The sequence below is a fragment of the Engraulis encrasicolus genome, chromosome 4 (genome assembly GCF_034702125.1).
Source record: "Engraulis encrasicolus isolate BLACKSEA-1 chromosome 4, IST_EnEncr_1.0, whole genome shotgun sequence".
In the NCBI taxonomy this organism is placed as follows: domain Eukaryota; kingdom Metazoa; phylum Chordata; class Actinopteri; order Clupeiformes; family Engraulidae; genus Engraulis; species Engraulis encrasicolus.
The window spans coordinates 26,624,323-26,651,232 of NC_085860.1; the positions used below are offsets into that span (position 1 = coordinate 26,624,323).

The following is a 26,910-nucleotide window of genomic DNA, read 5'->3' on the forward strand; positions in this document are numbered from 1 at the left end:
ACTATAATTATGTTAAAAACAACAAAAATCATTCACTTTATTTCTATTCCCCATATAAAAATGACGTGCATTAGCCTTCAAACAGAATACTGCAATTAGGCTCGGGTGTTCCAGGGCTACCCCGGTTCTGTTTATAGAGCTAACCGATGTAGCATCTCATCTCTAAGTGTGTAATGTTACAATATGGAAACAAAATCCAAGTCTAATTTACTTGGAATGTGAAGACAGACCTCGTAGCTTCGGCGTGTGAAATAATGCCATTTATTCCTTAATCTTGTCTGTGTCTGACTAGGATTGCTGTTTAGACTTAAGAAGACTTAGGAAGATTGGAATATCCTTGTGCAAGACACTAACAGGTGTGAGAAAAACGGGCAAATTAAACAATGCTCAATGTCCCATGAACATTCAGCAGTGTTCTGCATAGTATAGGAATACAATCTACAAGTATGAATATAGCCCAGTTACCATCTAAATCTTCACATAGAAACATAGAAATGTTATCTGCCTGCTTTTAAAAGGAATTTAGCCGGGCCATATCTGCGCTCTTCCAAGTGTGGACAAGCATTGCAAGAACACACACACACACCAAGCAAATCTCCATCTCCTTGAAGACCATGCGATGACAGCTGTTGTTATGGCTGACTGCATTTCAAAGCAAAGACTGACATCCTAGACATCTGTGAATCCCTACACAATTTACAACAGCGGTGTCGCATTTCTGCATGAATGTCTTGGTTTAGTGTGATTATACCCTCTATAGGGGCCAATCTGGGTACATTTTTACCACACTATCTCACATATCAACCAGAGGGTACATATTGGAAAAAATAATGAGCCTGCCTGCGTTGTCTATCTTGTCTAGAAATCTGGAAATTGAGCCTGACGAAATTGAATATAATTTCATACAATGTTAAAATCTGCATATCCGTATATTGTATAATACAGCATCTTCATATTGTCTTCCATCTTTCAAGTATAAATACCCATGAAATGCTTTAATACCTGTTAATACCTGTGTGTTAATGTTGGTAATAAGGTGAATTCTTTATTGCCACTACACAGGTGTCATTTTAGAGCAGCTAACAGATTCACAGTCGAAAACAGCAGATAAGAGCAGTGAGATAAAACAACGACGAATGACAAGACAGCCATGAAAACGTCAAAAAAACACAACAAAAATAAATAAAGTATGTCCTCACGTTTAGACCCCATGGGCTTTGTTTACGATCGCTCCAAAAGAAAGGTAGACTACATAGAGGCCCTTTTGTGAATGAAGCGTATCATTATTATTAGCGCGAGAGAGCTGCCAAGATTGCGGCTTGTAATCGCAGTGCCTGCAGGGCGCGTATAACTCAGTCTGACAATGGCGGAGGGAATTACTGCCATTGTGTGTGTGTGTGTGTGTGTGTGTGTGTGTGTGTGTGTGTGTGTGTGTGTGTGTGTGTGTGTGTGTGTTTTGTGAGAGAGGGAGAGGGAGAGGGAGGGAAGGAGAGAGAGAGAGAGAGAGAGAGAGAGAGAGAGAGAGAGAGAGAGAGGGAAGGAGAGAGAGGGAAGGAGAGAGAGAGAGAGAGAGAGAGAGAGAGAGAGAGAGAGAGAGAGAGAGAGAGAGAGAGGGAAGGAGAGAGAGGGAGAAACTCTCTCATGTGACGGAATGTCTGCTGAGCTGCAGCACTCTGCAATCAGGCAGCAGGCCTGAGGGGAACGGGACAGGACAGGACAGGCTCACACTTGCACCAGTCAGAGACACTACAGGGATCACAGAGGATGCACCGTGACAGACACACACAAAGGAAGATACCTGTGTGTGTGTGTGTGTGTGTGTGTGTGTGTGTGTGTGTGTGTGTGTGTGTGTGTGTGTGTGTGTGTGTGTGTGCGCGCGTGTGTGCATGCGTGTGCGCGCGTCCATACAGACACAATGACAGACACAGGAACACACACAAACATAAAGGAAGGTCTTAGGCTGGAGGGGCTAAAACCTGTGCGATGAATGCCAGGTGTATGAGGTAGATTGGCAGGGGAGTATGTGTGAAGACAGGCATAGGGCTTGAGTGAGTCCCTGTCAGGAAAAGCTAGTATTGTTTCGTCTACCCATGCATGCACGCACGCGCGCGTGTGTGTGTGCATATTGCCACATGTATATGCAATATTGTATGTAGTACTATACTGCATATCAAAGCATATACAATTACCCATACAAGGTATACGTATGCAGGGCTCTAAATTAACACCAGCCAACCGGCCAAATGGTGGTTTGGCTGATAGAAAAGGAAACTCAAACTTTGCATCTTCTGGTCAAATTGGCTAGTGATGAAAAAAGTTCATTTATAGTCCTCTCTATGTATGTATTTTTTTTTTTTTTTTTTAAAAATATATATATATTTTTTAGGGGCTTTTTATGGCTTTATTTGAAAGGACAGTCGAAGACGGTGACAGGAAGCGAATGGGACAGAGAGATAGGGGAGGATCGGGAAATGACCCCGGCCGGACTCGAACCGGGGTCCCCGTGGGTGGGCATGCAAGCCCAAATGTGGGGGGCTTAGCGCGCTGCGCCACAGCGCCCCCCCATCCCCCCCCCCCCCCGGTATGTATTTTTTTACAGTATAATTCATCATTACCTTTAGCTCCGGAGTGCAGGAGGGCAGACACGCTGAAGATGTAGTCCTTGCAGATGTCTGTCATGGGGGTCTTGACCACGCCCTGGCTGTTCTCAAAGCACCGGTAGCGCTGGAAGGTGTCCCACGCATTATTGGTCACCAGGTCACCTCCCTCGGAGCCAGTAAAGATGTCCAAGTTCTTACAGTGGGGCATCAGCACAATCTGAACAAGGAGAAGAGAAGGGGGGAAGTAAAAATGGGTCACATAGGGTTACTTTCCATTTTACAAGTCATTATTACAGTGTGTTTCAGTGTAACAGTCAGCACGTAACATAATAGTTGTGCTTACAGTACACTAACTATAAGTCTGTATGGTACATCCACGTAAGTTACATTTTGTAACAAACTGTGTTTGTACCTCAGGAGGCAGTTATATTGTAAAATTACGTGTTTAACTATGGAAAGGCTACGTGATATGACAAAGAAATTCTGATAGTTGCTGTATGAGTGGATGAGGAACTACATTTTGACATTATATTACACTAAACTGACGCTATTACGCTATTACTAACTTCGCTATTTACAGGGTATTGGTTACAGTCCCTGGGGGCAATGTGGGATTAAGTGCCTTGCTCACGGGCACTTCTGCCATGGATGGATGTGTAGGAAGAGGTGAGGGTGAGATTCGACCCTGCAACCCTCTGATCTTAAAACCACTGCTTTCTAACCATTGGCTCACGGCTGCCGTTTTAGCTGAATTAAAAGAGGTGACACTCACAGAGTCGATGAGGGTGTATGGGGACTGGATGTCGGTGAGCGTGGAGTAGAGGGGCAGGCTGAGGCGGATGGTGTAGTTGAGGCCGGCCTCCAAACACACCGGCCTGGGGAGCATCACATACCTGCAGAGGTGACATCACCACATTTTTTTTTTTAAATGATTTTTTTGGGGGGGCGTTTTGCCTTTATTTGATAGGACAGTGAAGACATTGACAGGAGGCAAGTGGGGAGAGAGAGATGGGGAAGGGTTGACAAAGGACCCGGGCCAGATTCAAACCCAGGTCAGCCGCATAGCAGACGAGTGCCCTACCATTAGCGTCACAGTAGGGCTGTGACATCACCACACTAACTCACAGAACTTTAAACATTCCTACATAGGGCACTAAATTATAGCATTCTAAGGATACTGAATATGCTTTCCTTTCCGTTGCAGAGAGGGGCACAGAGTAAACAATAGTGCAGCAGAGTACAGAGTAGCGAGAGCCTAACAAAGTACAGGATAGTGCTGGTAAGTGAAGGTTAGCCTTGTGAGGAGGGGAAGTATCCACTCTTGTCTGTGTTTCTTGTCAGTGTCATGTGCTTCAGTGTTTCCTGTACAGGAGTCTCTGTGGTATTTCACAAACAAAAGCAGTAAAATGTTCATTCCTGATGGCAAATTGTTCTGTTTGAAGACCATTATCCTGATATAACAGTAAACCACTTTTCGTAGCCCTCATGAGTAGCACATTCCATAATATGGGCTCTTTCGACATGCATTTTTAATGTTTGATATTGTACATGGTCCAATGGAGCTGTGAAGTGCTGCATGACACCACCACACACGTTCTCCTACAGGCTGGCTTCATATGGCAGACATAACATCACATCAAGGGGCTTAGATGCTGGTGGACATCAAAAGCATGCTACATCTCTCTGGCACTCAAGAGCAGGGCTGGACTGGGGGGGGGGGGGGGGGTGGGGGTATAGGGCCTGGGCACTTTTGGCTTAAAGGGGCCCCTCAGAACTGACGCAGAACTGACTCACCGGTGGGCCTCGCACCCTCTTGGAGTCCTATTTTCAGAAATGTAAAGGCCCACGAGGGTGAGTGGCCCACCGGGAAATGCCTGTTATGTCAGATGGCCAGTCCAGCCCTGCTCAAGAGGATTGAGAGGATGAAGTGTGTGTGTGTGTGTGTGCGTGTGTGTGTGCGTGTGTGTGTGTGAGAGAGAGAGAGAGAGAGAGAGAGAGAGAGAGAGAGAGAGAGAGAGAGAGAGAGAGAGAGAGAGAGAGAGAGAGAAAACAATGAGCCCACCTGGATCCAGGGTGTAGAGAGACACGCTGGTTGTCGTCCTCTGGCATGGTGTTGGCACACCTGCTGTCTGGGGTGATCACTCGGGGCCTGATCACCGTCATCAGCACCTCCTCCCATTGCTCCGGCAGCTGCACGCATTCAGAAACACACACTTTTACACTTTTACACTTTTACACGACAACTCTTGCCTTTATTCTTGACAGAACAGTGAACGACAGCCAAGAAATGAGTGGGGAGAGAGAGACGGGGAGGGATCTTCAAATGACCCGGGCCGGAATCGAACATGGGTCTCCGGCGTAGTAACCCAGTGCCCTAGCGCTTTAGTTCCTAGACTTAACTGGCAGAATCTCTTTCCCAGTTGTTTTCAGAATTGGTATTTAATGATAAAGATGAACTGTATTAGAACATTCTATCTAAAAAAAAAACCGACATTACTATTCTTATTTGGAATAGCTATTAATAAGCTTTGCCGTTTGTATCGCTATGTAAAGTAGTATTTCTTTCCAAGTGACTTTGATAGTGTGCTGACTGTACCTGAGGCTCATAGCGCACGAGAATGTCGTACTCCATAGAGTGGGGCAGGTTATCGATGTTGAACTCCAAGTACGCTCCTTCCGGGACATTCACGAACCCGATGCCGGTCCAGGTGGGAGTCCTGTCCACTGGGTAGGGTCTCTGTACCACTGTCACACCCTGAAAGAGAGAAGAATCTGTTAAAAAATGAAAGTCCCCAACCAGTCAAATGTTCCCAAAATCCCCAAAACTGATGTAATATGCTCCCAACAATCACAGAATCATAAGTGTAAGGGAATACACCCTTTAAATCAGATAGCAATTACCAATTTCAGTTTGTGAACATCACTGTGGACATGAACCGATTTCACGTGTTCAAAAAGTAAAATTCACACTGCTGTGCGCAGCCTTTCCTTCTAACTCACTGTCACTTATACTCCTCAGTCAATTACATGGATGATCTCATTTCTGAAATACTCCCAAAGTTGGAATATGTCGGGAACCCCTGAATTAGAGATTGCAGTTTGTCTGAAATCACCGACCGGCTGTGACGTGTTCAGAAAGTAAAAATTACACTAGTCTGCAAAGCCTTCCCATCTAATTCACTGAAGGCCTCACTCATTTTAATAGATTATCTACTTTCTGAAATACTCTGTGCTGAGGACATACACGTAGCCTTGACAGACGCCTCATTAGATGATCTGACACTCACAGGCCCAAATTTGGCGTCCTCTGCTTCGTAAGTGTAATGGTCCAGAGCAATGAAGTAGAACCCAGACTCCACTTGGTCACAGCGGCGTCCAAACATGTGCTCTCGGCACTGACACTGGCCCGTCTCTGCAGAGCAGCTGAGAGAGAGAGAGAGAGAGAGAGAGAGAGAGAGAGAGAGAGAGAGAGAGATTATTTGTGTAGTTGGCAATGCTGCTTGTTTTTGCAGCGAGATTCTATGTCAAAATAGATGTAGCACAGATGGATGTAGCTTTATTAGAACGATTGTATATATTGCTACAATCAGTCACACCTTTCATAACAACTAAGTAATCATGAAGAATGAGTCAATTCGAATTTATTTGATTTCAAACGAGAAGGAGATACATTTAAGATAGGGCCAGAGACTGAAGAAAGGAAGAGAGATACACAGAGAGACAGACAAGACCGGCATTTGCATTTAACCAACAGTGCTAGGGCCTCCTGCTGCTAGGCTAGCTATTCATTGCCGAGTGCGAGACCTTAAAAAACAAACAAACTGCTTAAGTACTTATTGTTGAGAGCTCCGCCCATGTCGCAGTCGCAGGGCCGACATCCGTCCATGTCGTTGCTGAGACCCCAATGCTCCGGCTGTTAAACAAAACAACATCTCAGTACACGTCGTAAAAAGAGGGGGCCAGACCACCCAGATAGAGCCTTCAGGCAGCCCCACACCCTGCAGCACTCCCCCAGGCCACAGCCTACAGGCCTATACGGAGCCAGGAGGCAGTGTTAGGCCATCTGATAAGCATTTTGCATTTGTTAAGTATTTCTTCAGTTGTTGTAATAGTCACAGTTTGGGTTACACAGTATGTTCTTGATAATTTCAGCAGCAATAGTAATAGAATAGTCAAGGAAGCCAACAGGTGGAAAAAGGGGGTACGTTGTCCCGGGCCCAGCGTGATGGGGGGCCCAGAATCGAATCCCGATTATATTGAATGCTTTATGAAGGGAGCGGGCCCTTTCAGAGTGCTTTGTCCTGAGCCCAGCCAAAGCTGTCAGCGGCCCTGAGAATAGTAAAGTGGGTCTTGTGAAAGTTGTTATTATTTCACGATGAGATCTGATGGCCTCTACAGGCTTGGCGCCAGAGAGAAAAAGCTCAGGCAACTGTTTATTGAGACTGAGAAATATTCATCTCTTTTGATTTGTTCCACCTCATACAATATGATTGTATATACAGATATTTTTAAAAATAGATTGTAGCAAACATATAGGAATATGGTAATATTATGTTAACGGCGCTGTAACATATGCATTATTAAGAACAGCCAGACCACCTAGTTGGACAAAGAGGTCTTTACTTGGGGCTTCCCTTTGTGAACAGCTAAGTGAAATTTTCTGAAATGTATGAAAAATGTTCCCTCACAGATAAAGTATGCATTATTTTCATATATATATGTTTTTGTTATTATTATGCCACACAACACCTCTTAATAATAATAATAACAAACCCCCTAAGTGCCTTTTCAAATAATAATCTTAATTCATTTTTATTTAATACAAAGCTATCAAAACTGCATTTTTTTTATGTAATATAACTATTTATATGTATTATCAAGTACATGAATGTAAACCAAACCAACAACGGGGTTCTCTAAAAATATAGAAGTGCAGGTCTTCAGAAATGGAGTTAGGGGGTTTTGCATCTGAACTCTTCGGTTATAATACAGTAACTCACCATACACTGGTCACAGTTTCTACCAGTGACCAGACGTTTGCAGTAGCAGCTTCCAGTGTCTGCGTCGCACGGGTTTCCTCCGAGCACCGTACCCAGGGCATTACAGGTGCATGCTGGGATTGGAAGACACACATGTACACATCAGTTGCTGTACATCACCACCAACAACCAACACCAATATGAGTTTATAGTGTGTGTCCACACGCAGGGCTCTAAATTCACACCAGCCAACTGGCCAAATCACGGTGAAATTTCAGTTTGGCTGGTAGAAAAGACCACCTTACTAGCCACTTTGACCCATTAGTGTGTGTGTGTGTTTGGCTAGTAAGACTAACATCTACTGTACTAGCCATTTTGGCTTGTGATGAAAAAAGTTAAATTAGATCCCTGGACCTGAAATGTGATATATGTAAGATTGTGGCTGCGACGTAAGCAATTACAATTGAATTCAAAATGTAATTGTTTTTAATACAGTTTTTAAAAATAAATTTTCTCAAGTTTCTAGTAATACTTCAGAAGGCAAAACCAGCCTAGCATTCTTACGTTTGCAGCCCAGGGGGTCTTCACTGAGTCCGTAGTGTCCCTGCTTGCACTGGTCACAGCGCTCTCCCTCCACGTTGGGTTTGCAGCGGCACTGGCCCGCGATCAGGCCACCAGACACGTCCGTCAGAGCGTCACAGATGCCACCGTTCAGAGAGCCCACCGGGTCACAGTTACAGGCTGTGGAGGGACAGTGACATCAGGAGGAAGGTTTTTCAAAAATAACTTTTAGGGCTTTCTTGGCTTTTTGCCTTTGTTTTTGACAGGACAGTGGAGGAGAGAAGAAATGAGTGGGGAGAGAGACGGGGAAGGATCGGCAAATGACCCAGGCTGGAATCGAGCCTGGGTCACAGGCGTAGTAACCCAGTGCCCTACCTTTAGGCCACGGCAAGGTCACCAGGAGAAGTTTTGGAACAATGCTGTACATCATATCAATTCAGACACAGCAACATATACTTGCATCATACTTTGAGAATGAGAACGAAAGTGCTAAGTCTATTGCTCATACAGACCACAGAGTCTAAGTTGCACACCGCATAGGGAAAAGTCACGCCAGCAAGATAATATCAGATATCAGCTCCAGCACAGAAACATATAGTTAGTAAACTCTGTGTCAGACTTTTGTTGTGCGACATGGATGTAAGGTCGTTCTATTCTCTTTTACAGTAATTTGCTGTAATGTGTAGACCATCTGGACGCAGACAGGCAAGAGGAAGACACTACTAAGGAGATAACATCAGCTCAAACGCAGAGCAGAGCGGGGGAGCAGCAGCATCATGCAGGACCATTGTCACATTATGATGGTGGCCCCAGAGGGTCAAAAGAGGGCATCATAAAGGAGTCTTATCAAACATCTGTGTGGAAGTGGAGACTGGGGGTTGGGGTTAGTTTTGGGGTTGGGAAGGATGGTGCTGCTTAAGAGGTACATGTTTTGTTTAGGGGTTCAGAGGAGAAACAAAAAAGAAACCAAAAGATCTTAAGTACGAGACAGTAGTGAAAAGAAAGGCAGTGGAAATATTGGGTAAAAAGCCTTGTTAGTAGGGGTTGACCGATACAGGTTTTTTAATGGCCGATGCGATACCGATTTTTTTCTCATCACCCTTTGGCCGATACCCGATTTCCGATACCCGATATTTGGGGCTGATATGGGTTTAAAAAAAAAGGTTAAAAAATGACAAATATTCCAGGTCTCAAGTTAAAAATAAACATTCCTTTAACATTATCAAATTGAGGTAGAACTTTAAACACCCACTCTAACAATCAAGTAATGTCTAGCAATCAATTAATTAAAAAAAGAATGTGTCTTGGTGCTTTAAAAAAAAAAAAACGAATGACATGAAATAATAAATATTGCGTATCGGCCAAAACCACACGCGTATCGTCCAATACAGATACACTTAAAATATGCAAATATCGGCCCGATATTGGCCCGACATATATATCAGTCTATCCTTACTTGTTAGACAAAAAAACTCTTCACCATATGTTGGTAGTGGTTGGTTGGGTGAAGGGGATATTTGTGTGTGTGTGTGTGTGTGTGTGTGTGTGTGTGTGTGTGTGTGTGTGTGTGTGTGTGTGTGTGTGTGTGTGTGTGTGTGTGTGTGTGTGTGTGTGTGTGTGTGTGTGTGTGTGTGTGTGTGTGTGTGTGTGCGTGTGTGTGCATGTAGGGGGGAGGTACTGTATGTTTGCTTCATCACACTGAATAATAAGTTCATAGATCATGATGATGGCAAACTTACGCTCGCAGATGTTGGGGTCGCGAATGTCCCGCTCGTGGTGCTGGTAGAAGAAGGGTTTGCACTGTTCGCAGTTGTTGCCCATAGTGTTGTGTTTGCACCCGTCGCAAACACCCCCGGTGATGTTGCCCGACGACAAGAAGACCGCCATGTCAAAGTGGCACTCGTGCGAATGGTGATTGCAGTTGCACTCTGCGAGAATAGACAAAACATGTCAGAAAATGTGAAACTGTGTGTGTGTGTGTGTGTGTGTGTGTGTGTGTGTGTGTGTGTGTGTGTGTGTGTGTGTGTGTGTGTGTGTGTGTGTGTGTGTGTGTGTGTGTGTGTGTGTGTGTGTGTGTGTGTGTGTGATGTTGAGTATTACTTTTGCAGGCGTTGGTGTTGCGTCCCTCGGCAGGTCTCCAGGGGAGATCGTGGTAGAAGTCCTGGCACCTCTCACAGTTTAGGCCCTTGGTGTTGTGGTTGCACATGCAGTGGCCATGAACCTACACAAATAAAGCAGGATAGCAATATGTAGGTACACAGGTGGCTGGGTGCTCTTGGATATCAGGGAAAAGTTGAATGAGAGAGAAAAGTTAATCCAGGCATACGGAGCGACAGGTATCTCCTGACCAGGTATGGCTACTTTGCTCCGAAAATCTACCTTTTAACCACAATATATAATTGTCGTCACCGAAGGTGTTGCGTCACTAGGAGGGTTTAGCCTGGCTAGTTGAATTGTATTGTACAGATCAAGCTCAAGAATTCTGTCCTCCACTTGTCTTCCACCCCTGGAGTCCTTACCCCATATGGCTTTGACTTATTGCATGTGAAAAGGTCAGTGAGAGAGAGAGAGAGAGAGAGAGAGAGAGAGAGAGAGAGAGAGATAGAGAGAGAGAGAGAGAGAGAGAGAGAGAGGGAGAGAGAGAGAGAGAGAGAGAGAGAGAGAGAGAGAGAGAGAGAGAGAGAGAGATTATTTGTATAGTTGGCAATACTGCTTGTTTTTGCAGTGTGATTCTATGTCAAAATAGCTGTAGCACGGATGCTTCATTAAAATGATTGTATATATTACTCGATTGCTAATAGTGCTGCTATCAGTCACATGTTTCATAACAATAAACTAATCATGAAGAATGAGTTCATCTGAATTTTACATTAGCTGGGTGGTTTTGGATTGGAAACTGGGGAAGGATGTGACTGGGACATCATGCCACCACCACCACCCCCACCACAAACACAACATCAAACATGATGTTGTCTAGAGCTCTTCCTGTACCGCCAGAGAGAGAGACTGAGAGAGAGAGAGAGAGAGAGAGAGAGAGAGAGAGAGAGAGAGAGAGAGAGAGAGAGAGAGAGAGAGAGAGAAAGAGCGAGAGCAAGAGCAAGAGAGCTCTGAAAGGCTGTGTGAGATGTTTATCCTTTGGGTCCTGCTTGCATCTGGTCTGCATTAAATAAACGCTAAGCACATCGACTGGAATGAATCTAGCAAAGGAGGCCAGGCCTTCATGGGAAACTCACCAACCGCTACAAAGCAAAGAATCAAAGAGCCCTTGCAGCATGGCACACATGTACTACACACACACAGCCACACACATACGCACACACGGACGCACACACACGTAGGCACGCAGGCACGCACACACACACACACACACACTGAATCTCTGCCTCTGCACTATTCTACACAAACCAATTCTCTCTCTTGCCCACCCTCTCTCTCGCTGACTGTATCAAACTCTTCTCTTACACACACATAAACTGACACTCTCTCTTTCTCCCCCCCCCCCCACCTCTCTCCCCATCTCTCTCTCTGTTTATTATAAATGTACGTGTATATGTGCAACTCAACAGACACACGCAGGTGCACGCACACGCGCATACACACACACACACACCACGTACTGCTGACGTACCTTGAGGCAGTTAGTTAGCCAGCTGCAGAGTGGAGGGGCTAAACAGCTTACAGTAGACTAAACAGGAATTCCATCCTGTTACTTTTTCATTACAGACGTACACAAATACGTAGCTGGTGTCACCCCCACAAACTCTCTCACAGCTCACTGGTTTGTGCAAATGTGTGACTGCACGCATACTGTATGTACCGACACACACACACACACACACACACACACACACACACACACACACACACACACACACACACACACACACACACACACACACACACACACACACACACACACACACACACACACACACACACACACACACACACACACACATACACATACACACACACACACACACATGCACGCACGCACGCACGCATGCGGGCGCGGGCGAACACGCACATACACACAGGTCTATCAAAACTATGAGACCTACATTACTTCTGAAATCCATGTAAACTGAATTAGAGTAATGTGCAAGGCAGTACATTTGCTTAGAAGTTGTAAACCTCTTCTGCTCTGTCAAACACCTCTAATCCAAACAACTCTAAATGCAAGTTCTTAATTGATATTTCATGTACTCGTGCAACTTGTCACATTGGACTTACCCTGTAACACTGCTGCATTTTCATTATTCTTTCAGTTTTTCTTGATCGTAATTCACCTGGGATGACCTAGTATTTGCTACCTTCAACGGTCTCCTCTGCATGGCAATAATTTGATTTGTCTTGATTCAACGAGTTGCCTACTGTAAATTGCCTTGGATGAAAATGCCCCGTGAGGCGTAACACAACGATGTGTTTAACCCCTTAGCGCAGAGCCTATGTTATAACCTTACTGTCACCAAAATTGTAATGGCTATGTCTTAATCTGCTACTCAAGGCTCTCAGAACTGTCATAGCAATGTTGTTATGATGTAGTTGAGTAGTTGCAGCAAATAGTGAATAGGCCCGCCGGTGACCCTATCTGCAGTAAGAGGCTAAATGTTAACCAGAAATACTAAACGGGTGCATTTCTCAAAAGCGTAGTTCTAACTACGTTAGCTACTTTGTTGGTTGCAATGCAATTTCACATTGGCAATTACCCAAGTTGCTAACTTCTAACAACTACGCTTTCGAGAAATGAACCACAGGAAAGCCAGACAGACTCACCATGCCCTCGGTCACAGCAGCGCCATCTACGGGTGCGCACTCGGACGCGTGGCCGTAGCAGAAGCAGTTGCCCCTGACGACCATGTCGTACAGGGCGTAGTAGTATTTCTCCTTGATCTCCACGCGAGAGTCCAGCAGGTTGTCTCCCAGCGTGTGGAGCTTGACGAAGTTGACCCTCAGGTTGGTGATCTTCAGCATGTCTAACATGAGAGGCACAGAGGAGTCAAGGAATGTACAAGGAAAATAAGATCATAGTAGAGTTCTATACTTTTTGCAAACTACCATAGCACACAAACTAACATAGTACTACTCTGATGTTACACAGTCATTGTTAATGCATTATAACATGGGGTCTTTAACGTTTTGCTAAAACCAAATTATAACAGGGGTTGTGTCTTAAAGCATTAAGCTATTTTGGATTGAAAGCTGTCTTTGAGAGCAGTCTTCATTTCATCTGAGTCAAAGTCAATCCTGTGTGTGTGATTCTGTGTATGTGTGTGCGTGTCTGGCTCTGTGTGTGTGTGTGTGTGTGTGTGTGTGTGTGTGTGTGTGTGTGTGTGTGTGTGTGTGTGTGTGTGTGTGTGTGTGTGTGTGTGTGTGTGTGTGTGTGTGCGTGCGCGCGCGCATGCATTTGTCAGGTTGTCTACTTACTCTGAATTCTGGGGCTGTATGGGTCATCAATGCGGAATGCTGGATCCAGAACTCGGAAGATGACCTACATGAATGGAGATGCTATTACACTTTGGAGATGGAAACCAGTCCATTGAATGAACACATCAATGCAAAAGAGAGATAGGATTGAAAGAACATGTACTTGATAGAAGTAGCTTCCTTTATTTGAAGTTCATTATGACATCCTTTGTGTAAAATATTTGAGGTTTTGCAATGAATAACAAGATTTCTTCTCCGCTCCTATACTTTAGTTCACTGTCTTGGTGCATCAACGGGACAAGACTATCTATAGCAACAGAGGGAAGTTGACTAAAGCCACTCAAGATGTACAGGATATTACGCTCTTCTGTCTGTACTCACCTCGCCTTCTGTGGAAGGCTCAATGTCAGAGTAGCGCGAGTCGCAGATTACATCATCCACTTTCTTCATTGGCCCTTGGGAGACGAAGGAAAAGGAGGATTCGCAGTCGTAGGCAAAGTAACGGTAGACCTGCCATGTCCTGCCGAAATCAGAGGAACGCTCAATCACCATAGCTGAAGGGCGGAAGGTCTGGAAACAAAGAAAACATCATTTGTTGATTGGCTGTTAATGATTATACAATACACTGTAATTACATTAAGGATTAATAGTAATTGTATGTTGGTCTTAGGTGCAATTAGTGGCTTTAAATGTGTCATTGTTCCAGCTAGGAAAAGGATTTTCTCATAAAACAGAATCATGATAATGACACTCATCGAAAACATTCTTTTAGATGTGAAAGTATATTTAACACTTAAAGCAAATGTACCTTGAAGGTCATGATCAGATGGGTGAAGTGAAACTCTGCTTCCAGATTCAGCTGGATGGTGACATTTTCCATACCTGAATATTGGAAGAGGAGAGGGGTGTGATGTTCAGATATGAGAGTTCATCTCCAATCTAAACGTCAAACTAAAGCAGTATCTGAACATAGACGCTTATATGCCACATGTTTGAATTACTGATTCAAATAAAAACATTGAATCTTTAACCATTTTGTGAGCTACTTGTGTAAGGGAAATATTGGCTATAAGTTGGACAAAAGTCCAAAATGAACTCCATATAATATCATTTGGAATCATCTACTGTAAACAGCTCAGAAATCTACTCCCTAACAGGGAAAGGCATTTGATTCAACAGTTAAAACAACTATGAACACAGAGGAACTGTCCTGTTTTCTCTGAGACCATCTTGTCTGCATGGTTCAAACCAGCAGGAAATCCCTTCAACTTTAGCCTGAAAAAGAGTACAACTTGCTCGGGCTGCATTTTTACAGATCCCTTATTCCACTAGAGTCCCTTTATTTATTCAGTCATTTATTCATCTTTTCATTCATTCACTTGTTCATTCGTTCATTCATTCATTCATTCTTTTGATGAGTAACCACTGCCTTTCTTCTGAGAGGAGATTATATTCTCTGTCCCCCCTCACCCCCATCCCTATCCCTTGCTTTCCTGACCCTCTTCCTGCCTGAAAACCCCCTGAACACACACACACACACACACACACACACACACACACACACACACACACACACACACACACACACACACACACACACACACACACACACACACACACACACAAACACAGTGTGCCCCCTCCCCTTCTCACACGGCTCTCCAATTTCACTATCCTCATGCTTTTTCTTTTTTCCGCATCACATATTTCTCTCCTAGAAGGGAAGAACACCCACTGACCATTTTAATGCATGACAAATCATCATTTTGATATATGTGAAACAATTCAGCAACACTGCTTGACTTCTCAGTGTCTTTATTAAGAAGACTGCAATGTTTCAACCCGCCTAAGTCTTCAACTGGCAAGAACACCGGGAAGTAAAGGCTTCTTTATAACATTTTTATTGGATTTACTTCAATTGTCCTGCACCTGGACACTACTATATGGGCACACTTGTACTTCTTTGAAAACACCATTCTTTTTTGTCTTTAGGCTTAATGGATTTCACTAGTAAGCACCAAAGTTATTGGGGTTAGCCCCAGACTGAACGGTTTGTAACTTTTTTTTTCACTTGACACTCAATAAAACTGGTCAACCAATTCAATTCCCACAGCCACGACCCGCCAGGTAATGATTGACCCGGCGAGAAGAAGAGAGGGGTCCCTGTTAGGAGTTAATAGGTAGGTGTCTCTACCTAGCGCGTCTGGCCAACAATGACATGTTAGCTTTAAAGCTTTCCACCCTCCCTGATGGCCTAATTACAGACCAAGGGAAGGCAAAGGAGAGGAAGGAGAGAGAGAGAGCGAGGGAACGTAAAGGAGAGGAAGGAGGGAGAGAGAGCGAGGGAACGTAAAGGAGAGGAAGGAGGGAGAGTGTGTGTGTTTCACCTTTAATTCAACCTCGTCATCCTCACATCACCTCCCCCATCCCCATCCCCATCCCCTCCTTCTCGTTCTTTTTTTTCCCATGAGAAAACGTACAGTTCTCCAACGGTCACCATGTTTGCAGGCCATTGGGCTCAAGAGAGGGGGAATGCAAACGACAGAGAGAGAGAGAGAGAGAGAGAGAGAGAGAGAGAGAGAGAGAGAGAGAGAGAGAGAGAGAGAGAGAGAGAGAGAGAGATAAATAGAGAGAGAGAGAGAGAGAGAGAGTTTCCCCTTTAATTCAATCTCGTCCTCCTGTCCTCCTCACCTCCCCTTCCCCTTCTTCTTCTCTTTCCTTCTTTTTTTTCCCACGAGAAAACTTACCATTCTCCGACTGCCACCAAGTTTTCAGGCGGTTGGGGGCGAACGTCGTGACGACGTTTTCGATCCTGTGGCTGGTCGTGTGATGCATCTTCTCGCTGTAGGTCTCAGTGGAATCACAAACAAAGCACTTCTTCTCATCCTGTGACCCAGTGAGGGGTGGTGGGTGCACGGGTGGAGGGGTGGGGGGAACACGGGTGGGGACGAATAGCAAACAGAAAAGGCAGTCGATTACATATCAGTTGGAATTCCAAAGACAGAAAAAAACCTGGTTAACACTTAAATTGTCGTAATCTACATAAGGGTGTCATTTAACGTTCATAAGAATGATAGCCTACGACACATCAGGAACATTAATACACATTGATGTTTGTGAACAGGGCTCTAGGGCTTTTTTCATCACCAGCCAAAACGCCTTGCAGATGTTAATCTTACTAGCCAGACACACACTAGCTAATGGGTCAAAGTGACTAGTATGGTAGTCTTTTCTACCAGCCAAACTGAATTTCCACCAGGATTTGACCGGTTGGCGAGTGTTAATTTAGAGCTCTGTCATGTGTCATTTGGTTTAGGAATATCATGACACCCAAACAATGTCAACTTATGACAAATGTCAACTTACAAAATAAAAAGCTGAAAGAGACATTATGTCAATAGTCATAAATGTCAATAACGTGTCATTAATGTTCCTGACATGCATTGTATCACTCTTACGATGGTTGTACATGACACCATTATGAAGACCACTTCAAAGAAAATATTACAAAAAAACTTGATGAAAAACTGATGATCACCTAACTCATTCAGGTTCACTTGATTTACATGTTCTTTAGTCTGTTCCTATGGTAAACGTGTTTCTTTTCTCCCCCTTTTCACGCTAGGCCCATAATTAAGAACTTTTGAAGTCAACGGGCTCACATCCCACTGCAAAAACAAATGGGGCACTTTGACCTCCGTGCTAGATGAGAGGCATGAGCACAGTAAAACACCAAAAAACGAAAAGTTGTAATTTGCTTTCCAGATGTTTCTGCCTCGTCAGTATGTATCTGTGTGTGTGGGGGGGGTGGGGGGGGGTGAGGGGAAACATGTGTGAGAGACAAAAGGGGGAATTGGAAAACAGAGAGAATTTCTCCACTGTAAAGATAAGAAGGTCTGCATTTTGAAGTTAAGTCTTTATCATTGTCCCTGGGGGGGTGGGAGGTCTGTATTTGACCCATCTATGGAGTAATTCTCCACACATACCACTGCGAGTGGGGGTCCTCTGCATTTTTACCCATCTGGTAGAAGTCGCAGTACACATACATACAGCAGACATTGGAGGAGTATGCTGGCTCACAATCACCCCGCACAGACCCATACACAGAGCAGTGGGCTAGCATTTATCCTGTGCCCGGATACATGTGTATAGTTTCTAACATGGTCAGCTAGATAACAATAGGAGAACCCTCACTCTTGCGAGACGAATAGGGGGGGTGTAACCTGATCCCAGTTCAGTCCCAATCCTAAAAGGTGTTACAACATGTCTTCATCAAACATAAGGACAGACAAAAGGGAGCCCCATAACAGTCTAATCTAAGATGAGGGTCTTATTTCTCAAATGACTTAATAATAGGTGCTTTTTTTCTGCATGCTTTTGATGATAAGGTTTACACCTCAGGTCTGCACAAAGGCGTTTGTTTGGGGTAATTACCGCACCACACTATACATACATTTGGAGTTAAACATTCAACGAGAAGACAAAGAAAAGAGAGCGACTGCGCCACAAAAGTCAAATCTTTACCTGCACATGTTTTAGGATCATCAAAAGGTACTTTTACCCAGAGCGAAATATTGATTTTGGAAGTATCTCGACTTTCTCTATCAGGAACAAAAGCAATCTTATTGATTTCTGATCAGTTTCTCCAAAAATCCCACCGTCTGAGTGAGGATCTAACTCGGCATCTGCTGGCCTGTTGGCCTGGATTTTTTTTTTCTTCAATATGTGAAACAAAGGCCAAAGGAAACAAAAGTAACAAAGTAGGCTAGTTTCTCCTCAAACCCCCCCAGGAGAAAAAAAATACACAAAACACACTCAACACAAAACATCATCTCATTTTGGTTTTGGGAAACAAAGTTATGACAAATCTAAGACAGAATGTTTGCCTCTGGGTAGACACCAGGACTAGTTTTCATACTTCTGCAAGCACTGCGGAACAAAAGAATGCCCAACCGCAGACAGAATGATGAGATGAAACCTGTTTCAGAATTCAGGCAACAGATCCATGTGGAGGAATGAAAAATTCCCCCAAAAGCCTTTGGAAAAGTTCCCACACCAACTTCCGCTCAAATTAGACAAGGGGTAGATTGTAATCAGACAGTGGTTTTATGAGCCAAATTACTGGCTGACTGCTGCAATATTCCTGCAGAGAGAACTTTTTATGGGGAGTTTATGGGGATAACCTTTCAAACGCGCATCTGGCCAGCCAAGATGGGGGCATGTAATGTAAGCCAACTTGATACATTTTTTTCTGTTTCTAGAACTACACATCCAATGTGTATGTATATGGAGTTTCTACTATTGGTCAATATAGGCTACCTGAAGATGACTGACGATGCAGAAGGGTTCTGGCTTGACGACACCGCAAGTGGAAGTGGAAGAGAGCTGATGGGCTCGGCCGATGAGGAGGTCTCCTGTTGCGGGGTAACAGCTGCCCTGTGTACACACATCGCCCAGCTCCGGCTCTTGCGCCAGGGCGACGCTGACCACTGCAATAGGTGAAGGGAAATACACCACGTGTTAAAATAGGATGTTCATTTTTCTTTAAAACAACTTGTCTTTATGCCAATCTCATCCTAAAACTAGATTATCAAGTGTTGGCCTAACCTTCCAGGGTTCCATTTTTCCAACATCCTTTGTGCGGCTGTGCCACAATATATTTTTGAGATGATGTCTGGGTAACTTCAAAACATCTTTTTTTTCCCTCAACATTTTCTTTTAAAACTTCATCAATAAAACAAATACATACGTAGTTATCCAAACACAACCATCCAAACCCAACTAGTGAATTGGCCTACTGCTATAAAATTGCTCAAATTTATTCAAAGTGTAGCCTACGACATGAATTAGGTTCGCTGCGCACAAATCACAAGATTCAGCCATGTAGCCTAATGGGGATCATGCGAATGTGACTACGGACCAAAGTTATCGGCATGCACAATTCCCCAACTGCCAGGGACGTGAAAGCCCATATATTCCGGGAACACTCTTTTCAGTTTCAGATCCTTACAAAAACTTTGTTCAGTTATTACATGATAATGCAAAAGTTTAATCTAGGTTATATAAAGAAACAATCGATTTGATATTTAAGTAGGCTACTTACATAGAAGCACCACGGTAGGGTACATCTTGATGTTACACGGTAACTTCCCCGTTTTGTCTTCCTGCGTGCAGGCTTTCCAGGGATGTAGACTGGTGTATCCTCTGTTCAAGGTAACGGTGGACTCCCCTTATCCACCACAACTCTCCACTCACTCCACTCTGCTCCTCCTGGCACTCAATGAACTAACTTTCTTGCAAGACCTCAAGACATGCGCACAATGCGTAAAACTGCCCACCCCCTTGGACGATATTCGATATGTCCACCAGAATCCCAACCAAAAGTCATCCCACCGAGCCTAGACAGAGAGCAGAACCGATTGTATCCAATCATGGGTTGAACAATCGTGTCTTTGCCTGCAAAAACCAACACAATCTGGGTAGAATTGATACCATTGTCTCACAAAGTAAAGTTGCTGCATTTTGATGAGGTTGCAGATAGTCTCTGCAGGTAGGCTACCCAACCCCCTACTTTTACGCACTATTAACAAAAGACATTCCAGGGGGCAGGAAACAACTCGCTGTGCCTGAAGGTTTAAATTGGATTTGATAGACGCTACATGAACCCCCCCGTTGCTGTGCGTTTTGGTGTCCAATCCAAGGTTATACCCTAATATCATGATTCAGTAAAATCCATGCTGCAGCTTGCTTTTCTTTTTAAAACCAAGTTACAATAGCAAAAAAGGTTATCCATGACTTTTAGGTGGAGGGTCATCCCATTTGAAAAAAAAATCCCCATTGGGGACAATAACGTTTCTAACTAACTAACTAACTGACATTTCTAGCCCGTAGGATAGACTAACTGCTTGATAGGTCTAGGGGTAGTTAACAGCATCTGATTTCACATATCTACCCCCCTGAACACTGAGTGACTCCTTGGCATCTCTTTTGGACATTGTTACTGTACAATTAGGCAATTAATAAAAACTACTTGAACAAATATACACACCATGAACCGTCTTTTTTCTCATTTTGCCATCACACAGTGCCTGCCAGAGAGAGAGAGAGAGAGAGAGAGAGAGAGAGAGAGAGAGAGAGAGAGAGAGAGAGAGAGAGAGAGAGAGAGAGAGAGAGAGAGAGAGAGAGAGAGAGCTGGCTTTATGAATTTCGAGTGCTGCTAGGCATAACATTCTTTGCTTGCATCCTTTATTTAGGCTAAGGCAACTCTTATGGTGGTAATGCATATTTGAATTGTCTAGCACATTTGATCTGTCTGGAACATCTGATCCAGTAAGTCAGACAGGCACGTATATTTTCGCTCTATCCTTGCCTTGTCCTATACCTGCCCTCTGGGCCCAATTAAATCCAATGTTAAATTGGCCCTGCGTATGTGTGTGTGTGTGTGTGTGTGTGTGTGTGTGTGTGTGTGTGTGTGTGTGTGTGTGTGTGTGTGTGTGTGTGTGTGTGTGTGTGTGTGCAATAAATAAATGTGATGAAGTTCAGGTAAATCAAAGCCTAGTGAAAGTATTAGTCAGACAATGTTGAGTTATACATCAAAGACCTTTGGCATACATGGTCTTGAGGCCAACAAAAAACCCTCTCATTCTCGGGAAGTTGGCTGTTGACCAAACCAATGATGTGTGTTTTAATTCATTATTGTGATATAAACATTGACACAGTGTGTGTGTGTGTGTGTGTGTGTGTGTGTGTGTGTGTGTGTGTGTGTGTGTGTGTGTGTGTGTGTGTGTGTGAGAGAGAGAGAGAGAGAGAGAGAGAGAGAGAGAGAGAGAGAGAGAGAGAGAGTCTGAGTCACTATCTTCCTTTCCCTTCCAAGGCCACACACGTCGACTCACAGGAGCAGGCCAAAATGAAGGTGACCTGAAACCAACTCAGGGAATCGCTTGGAGCGATGGCAGGGAGTATAGCATTAAAGGCAGACTTATAATAAGATCCGGTGGGGTTGGAGGATGATTTAACTTTTTATGTTTCAGATCATATATCACTTGTCTTTTTGGATGTAGCATGCTGTATTTTGTTTGCTATTTTATGTTGAATGAGGAGAGGAATTTGAAAAAGAACAATCAGTCAAACCATTTAATTAAAACAATTAATGAACAGAGAAGACAAAAAGTAACAGGTGTCATTTCTTGCATCTATGAGAATCCAAAACAAATCGCAAAGACTTCTCATTTTATGGATAAACATATCAAAACAGTAACAGTCTGTAATGATTTGATATGCTGCCTTTGGCAATACATACAATAGCTTACACTGATATTGGCTTTCAACTGACTATAGCAAGCAATTTCCAAGTTATGCTCTAGATCTGTCTAATGCACAGACCAACAATGAACAGTGCTTTCAACAGCAGCCTTATTCAGTCTTGTGTCTTTTCGAATAGTTTACGATCTTACTGACTTCAGATCATTTTCTCTTAAAACACCATATAAAAAGATTCAGGAAAGCGCAAGAATAAGATGCTAAGTTGAACTTAGATCTGATTTATATGAAGCTTCACTGTATTTATCTTCTTAGGATAAAAGAGACGAAATGTCGTAATGACATCTGATCTTACAGTACAGTGTTTCTGTCAGTCAACAAATTTCTCCACAAGGTTGACACAATTAAGTCCGTGGGATGTGGCGTTGTTTAGCTGCATTTCGAATAGTTCTCGGCCCGTTCTGAAATGTGATCTTTAAGTTTTGTGACCTCTTCCAACAGCTCAGCGATAAGCTTCTCTTTGTCCTCCTTATTTTTGATGACGCCTTGAATTCGATTTTCCAGATCTAAATCAACAGAGAAAAGCAAGTGAGCTACAGCATGGTAAATAGGCAGTCTGGGGTGCATTTCTCAAAAGAGAAGTTGTTAGCCCCTTAGCAACTTCGGTAGTTGCCAATGGGAAAATGCATTGAAAACAACAAAGTAGCTAATGTAGTAAGCAACTTTGGTTTCGAGAAATCCACCCCTGTATGGTTGGTCCTCCAGTTGTGTACGGTGGACCATCAAAGAGGGTAGTGCACAAGTGATATCCTTCTTGCAGTAATATTTGGTAACACTTTAAAATAAGCTTCACATGTTAGCTACTAATACATGGCTAATTATTTACTATCTGTATAAGTGCTTTATAAGACGTGCATTAAGCCAAGCGATGGCCTACAAGTTCATTATTGCAATGATATCAATAATAAAGGCGTTATTGACAACAAAAAAGAAGGTTTTTAAATACACACCTAGCAAATTATAAGACACGAATAGATCAAGCGCGACAAGAATGATCCCAGCGACAGAAGTAAATTACTTTGTATTGAGTCGCGAGAGACAGAACAGAACTAGAGGCGATTCATGCGACTTGGGCGAAGTGTTTGTAGTTGGACGTGAGCGAGCATTATGCAAATGAGCTATGATGCGGTTCGGCGACGGCCGCCACAGCCAATGGGAATGTTGGAATGCTTGCATTCTGCATTTAACGGAAATACTCTGTAGCTTCTATTGTACGCATTGCTCTGGCTGCACAGTTCAGCGTTGTATTCGCTGGTGTATTCGCCCTGTTAGATTTTCTTAACATGTCAGACAGGTGGGCCTGCATTAGTGGCTAATGTGTGAACCCTATTCTAAAGTGTTACCAACTATTTATATTTTAAAATGATTATCAATGTATGTTTGCACAGTTCACACAAACCTTCAATTTTCTTCATCTTGTCTTCAACGTCCTTGGCCATTTTTTCCACTTCAGCTGTGATGTTTTTCAGGCGGTCATCCACCTCAGCATTGGCGGTGTGGTTGTCTTTTTTATCCTTTAGTGTCTCAAACAGGTCTGTAATGTTTTTAAGATCCTGCAAACACACATGATGAATGATATTAAATGCCTAGTTGACTGATGGACTGGTTCATAGTGATTTTCTGATGGCGAACCTGACCAACTATACCTAATTGGTCGACGGTGTACCTAATTGATCGATGGCATAATTTGATTGGCTGATAGATGACGTACCTCGTCGAGACCGGTGGTGTTCTGTAGCACTGCGTCAGCTGCTGCTTTCGCCTCCTCTGCCTGCGCCCGGTTCATCTCAGTTTTGTTCTTCAATGCTTCAATCTCATCCAGCATGTCTTTCAGGTTAGGATTTAACGAAGGCTCCATGTTGTCCAGCTTTTTTTCAGTCTGGAAAAATAGCCCATAATACCGGTAAGCAAGATTTTTGCTTTCAAAAGCATCTAAGCCATGAATGCTTGTAGAACGTCAAAATCCCAACAAATATACAATGGTAATGTAGGGTGGGGCAACAATACGGGACATATTTTTAACGCTTTTTTATACTCTGCATCACCAAGATGTGTTTGAGCCAAGTAAATAAAAAAACACGTTATTACCATTTTATTATTGTAAATGAACCATATAATACTAAAATAATAGTGCTTTAATATGTTTTTAAAAGTTAATATGTCAGAGTATATCAATCTTTTTTTTTCAACTTTATTTGGAGAGGACAGTGAAGAGTGGGACAGGAAATGAGTGGGAGAGAGACAGGGGAGGATCGGGAAATGACCTGGGTTGGGAATCGAACCCGGGTCGCCCGCTCTGCAGTCTAGTGCCCAGCCTACTAAGCCTCGGCTGGGCCAGAGTTCATCAATCATGTGAGGAAGCAGCAGCTTGGTTACCTCCTTAATCTTGTCCGCCGCGTCGTCTGTGTTGGTCTTGGCAGCCTCCAGGTCCTCTGTCACCTTATCTTGGACCTTCTCAGCCTCCGACAGGGTTTTACGGATGTCGCTCACATCAATGTTTTTTGTCCTATTTCTTGGATTGAAAAAAGAGAGAAGAAAAAAAATAGAAAGACTGTGTTTGCACAAGTAATCCAAGTAATAATGTCTGGATATGCAAGAAAATAGGCTTACGTTAGCATAAAGTTTATACATACAGTATATACAGTAAAGTTCAAGATAATGTTTTCATACAAACATAAATGTTAATGTGCTAGGTCCTCTAATACTATATTGTGTGCTGATTTTGGTAAAAGTATGCAATTGTAGTTGTGCCATGTACAGAAATGCCTTTTTGGTTTTTGACTTCTCCTGCACAGTATGTCCTCTTATATTGTTTTTTTTCTAACAGTGAAAGACTTTTAAAACAAAGCAAATCCCTCTGCCTAGGACTGGTAATATTTGGGTTACTTGATGTCCTTGGCTTGCTGCAGCAAATCCTCAGCTGCTTTGGCTTTCTCCTTCAGCTCATCAAGGTCTTCCTGAAAGTTGGAGAAGTTGGACAGCACGTCCCGGATGTTTTTGATCATCTCCTGGATCTCGTCTGGAGACTTGGGCAACTGGATGGCCAAGACCGCCCTGGCAAGTTGCTCGATATCATCTGGCTCCGCCATTTCATCTATTCACAGAGGAATGTATGTTATTACAGTACTATTATTAGTAGTACAATATTAACTCTCCGTTTATATGGTGAGTAATTTACAACAGCAACGTGTTGTACAGCCAAAAGATAAAAGACAGCATTAGGGTATTAAAAAAAGAATCGAAAAAAAAGAAATTAAAATAAAAAATAAAATGCCCACTGCCCACTGTGCTAAAAGTCCAACATAAAAATACAATTACAATGTTGGTTGGTTGAAAAATGAGAAAAGGTCGCACCATGCATAGGTTTCTTCATTGTTACACAGACACATTTCTGCGTTCTGCCTTCCTCAGTGTGCCCACACTGAGACACACTGAGGAAGGCAGAACACCGAAATGCATCTGTGTAATAATAAAGAAACCTATTGTGCAGTTCAATGAGAGTTTTGTATTTATTTTAATTTCACTTAAATTCACGGGAGAAAAATTGAAAAAAAAATGGTAAAAAATGGGAGGTGTTTAACCTGCGCTAAGCGCAAGCCACCTAATTAGCGCTGTGTGCGTTGGCTGATCAGCGTCAGCTGTCCCTAGCGCAGCTGATCTGACAACGCGGCAGAAGTCAAACTCAGGTGCGTTTAATTAGGTTGCCTCACTCCAGTTGGGAAAAGACACGGTAAGAGTCACACACAAAAGCTTGCTGTGCTTGACTAATGCTGGCTAAAATTCTGTGCAACACTGACACTGAAACTTGGAGAGGCAGCCGGTAAGAACTTCTGAGTTTGTCCTACATCGCGGTTGTTTGTGTTAACTTGTTTGTAGCGAGATGTGATGCGCTATGGCATTTAACCAGTGTTTGTCTGGACTGCATATGGTAGTATTTGTTTTCGGACTGCTGTTTCCTTCCTTAGTTACAATGAGTGAAACAGTGAAACATTGTAAAGTTAATAGCCAGGCACAAGTTGGTTTGATTCACTAACGCTCTATCTGTTATTTAATGCTGTTGTTTCCAGCCGACGCTTGGCAATTGCGCTCAGTTAGTGGGGTTGCCTATGGTCAAAATTAAGTTAAATATTTAATGTGTATAAATGCTCATTTTATTCACATCGAATTCTATTTTTCTACAGAAATGTATTTTTATGACTAATCTATAGTGTATTTATATTACAAAGTTTATCTTTGACATATTTATATGAAGCATTTTTGCACATTACATATTTGCACTTTGCATGAACGCACTGCTCTTTACTGCTTACTAATGTCATGTTCTTTTTCTGCTATATCTCCCTTCAGGTTTTTTACCTGCCTAGCAAAGGGACTAACGGGACTAAAGACCTGCTCTGTTTCCTGTTGATTTGTGATGAACCTTGAATGCCTTGAACTCTAAATAAAAAGAAAAAAAAGGAAAAGGAGAAACTAAAACGGAACTCAGTAGTCCTGTCCATGCTTGAGTGAATTCCAGTGCCTTCAGCTCCACCAGTGTCACCTTTTCAAGTTGGGGAAAAATGCACAGAGGATAAAACAAACAAACCAAACAAAACTGAAAACAAAGAAAAAACTCAAAACAAAACTAAACAAAACCAAACAACTTGACAGTAAAAAACCGGGACCAGGACCTGGAACCGGAAGGAAGCCATCCTGACGACAACGTGAGGCCCTGACGTCGAGATCCAGCAGCCAAGGACGTGGGGAACCACTGAGCCAGGAGCTGGAGGACAACTAGGGAGCCTTGCTGTCGATGCGGAGAAAGGCAAGAAAGCGCAAGACCGAAACAGAAGCGCACACAACGACAAACACTTACCCTGCCAGTGAGCCACAGTCTACAGCGGGAGAAATGTCTGCCGATGAGCTCAAGAAGGATCGGGCCGTGGCAAAAAGGACTTTCACCCGGCTGGCAAACACACTGCAGAGGACCTACAGGGACAAGCCAGCTGTAGAGCTAGAAGAAGCATTCAACACGCTCTCAAAGG

General features: G+C 43.3%; 2 protein-coding genes across 2 annotated transcripts in view; both read right to left on the reverse strand.

Annotated features, from left to right (window-relative positions):
- lamb1a (laminin, beta 1a) overlaps nucleotides 1-19,831 on the reverse strand; it is a 37,734-nt gene extending 17,903 nt beyond the window's left edge. Inside the window, exons 1-17 of the mRNA XM_063197020.1 lie at nucleotides 19,671-19,831; nucleotides 18,887-19,056; nucleotides 16,315-16,453; nucleotides 14,376-14,449; nucleotides 13,949-14,137; nucleotides 13,568-13,631; nucleotides 12,917-13,116; nucleotides 10,241-10,361; nucleotides 9,880-10,068; nucleotides 8,144-8,320; nucleotides 7,601-7,713; nucleotides 6,434-6,513; nucleotides 5,888-6,023; nucleotides 5,197-5,355; nucleotides 4,663-4,790; nucleotides 3,373-3,493; nucleotides 2,616-2,817 (exon numbers count right to left, since the gene is read on the reverse strand). Coding sequence (XP_063053090.1) covers nucleotides 2,616-2,817; nucleotides 3,373-3,493; nucleotides 4,663-4,790; nucleotides 5,197-5,355; nucleotides 5,888-6,023; nucleotides 6,434-6,513; nucleotides 7,601-7,713; nucleotides 8,144-8,320; nucleotides 9,880-10,068; nucleotides 10,241-10,361; nucleotides 12,917-13,116; nucleotides 13,568-13,631; nucleotides 13,949-14,137; nucleotides 14,376-14,449; nucleotides 16,315-16,453; nucleotides 18,887-19,056; nucleotides 19,671-19,695 — 2,287 coding nt within the window. The 5' untranslated portion in view covers nucleotides 19,696-19,831. The remainder of the gene's footprint in view (nucleotides 1-2,615; nucleotides 2,818-3,372; nucleotides 3,494-4,662; nucleotides 4,791-5,196; nucleotides 5,356-5,887; nucleotides 6,024-6,433; nucleotides 6,514-7,600; nucleotides 7,714-8,143; nucleotides 8,321-9,879; nucleotides 10,069-10,240; nucleotides 10,362-12,916; nucleotides 13,117-13,567; nucleotides 13,632-13,948; nucleotides 14,138-14,375; nucleotides 14,450-16,314; nucleotides 16,454-18,886; nucleotides 19,057-19,670) is intronic.
- Nucleotides 19,832-21,686: 1,855 nt separating this feature from the next.
- lamb4 (laminin, beta 4) overlaps nucleotides 21,687-26,910 on the reverse strand; it is a 49,108-nt gene continuing 43,884 nt past the window's right edge. The window contains exons 31-35 of the mRNA XM_063197021.1: nucleotides 24,773-24,980; nucleotides 24,263-24,398; nucleotides 23,598-23,765; nucleotides 23,286-23,439; nucleotides 21,687-22,392 (exon numbers count right to left, since the gene is read on the reverse strand). Of these exons, the coding sequence (XP_063053091.1) occupies nucleotides 22,256-22,392; nucleotides 23,286-23,439; nucleotides 23,598-23,765; nucleotides 24,263-24,398; nucleotides 24,773-24,980 (803 nt within the window). The 3' untranslated portion in view covers nucleotides 21,687-22,255. The remainder of the gene's footprint in view (nucleotides 22,393-23,285; nucleotides 23,440-23,597; nucleotides 23,766-24,262; nucleotides 24,399-24,772; nucleotides 24,981-26,910) is intronic.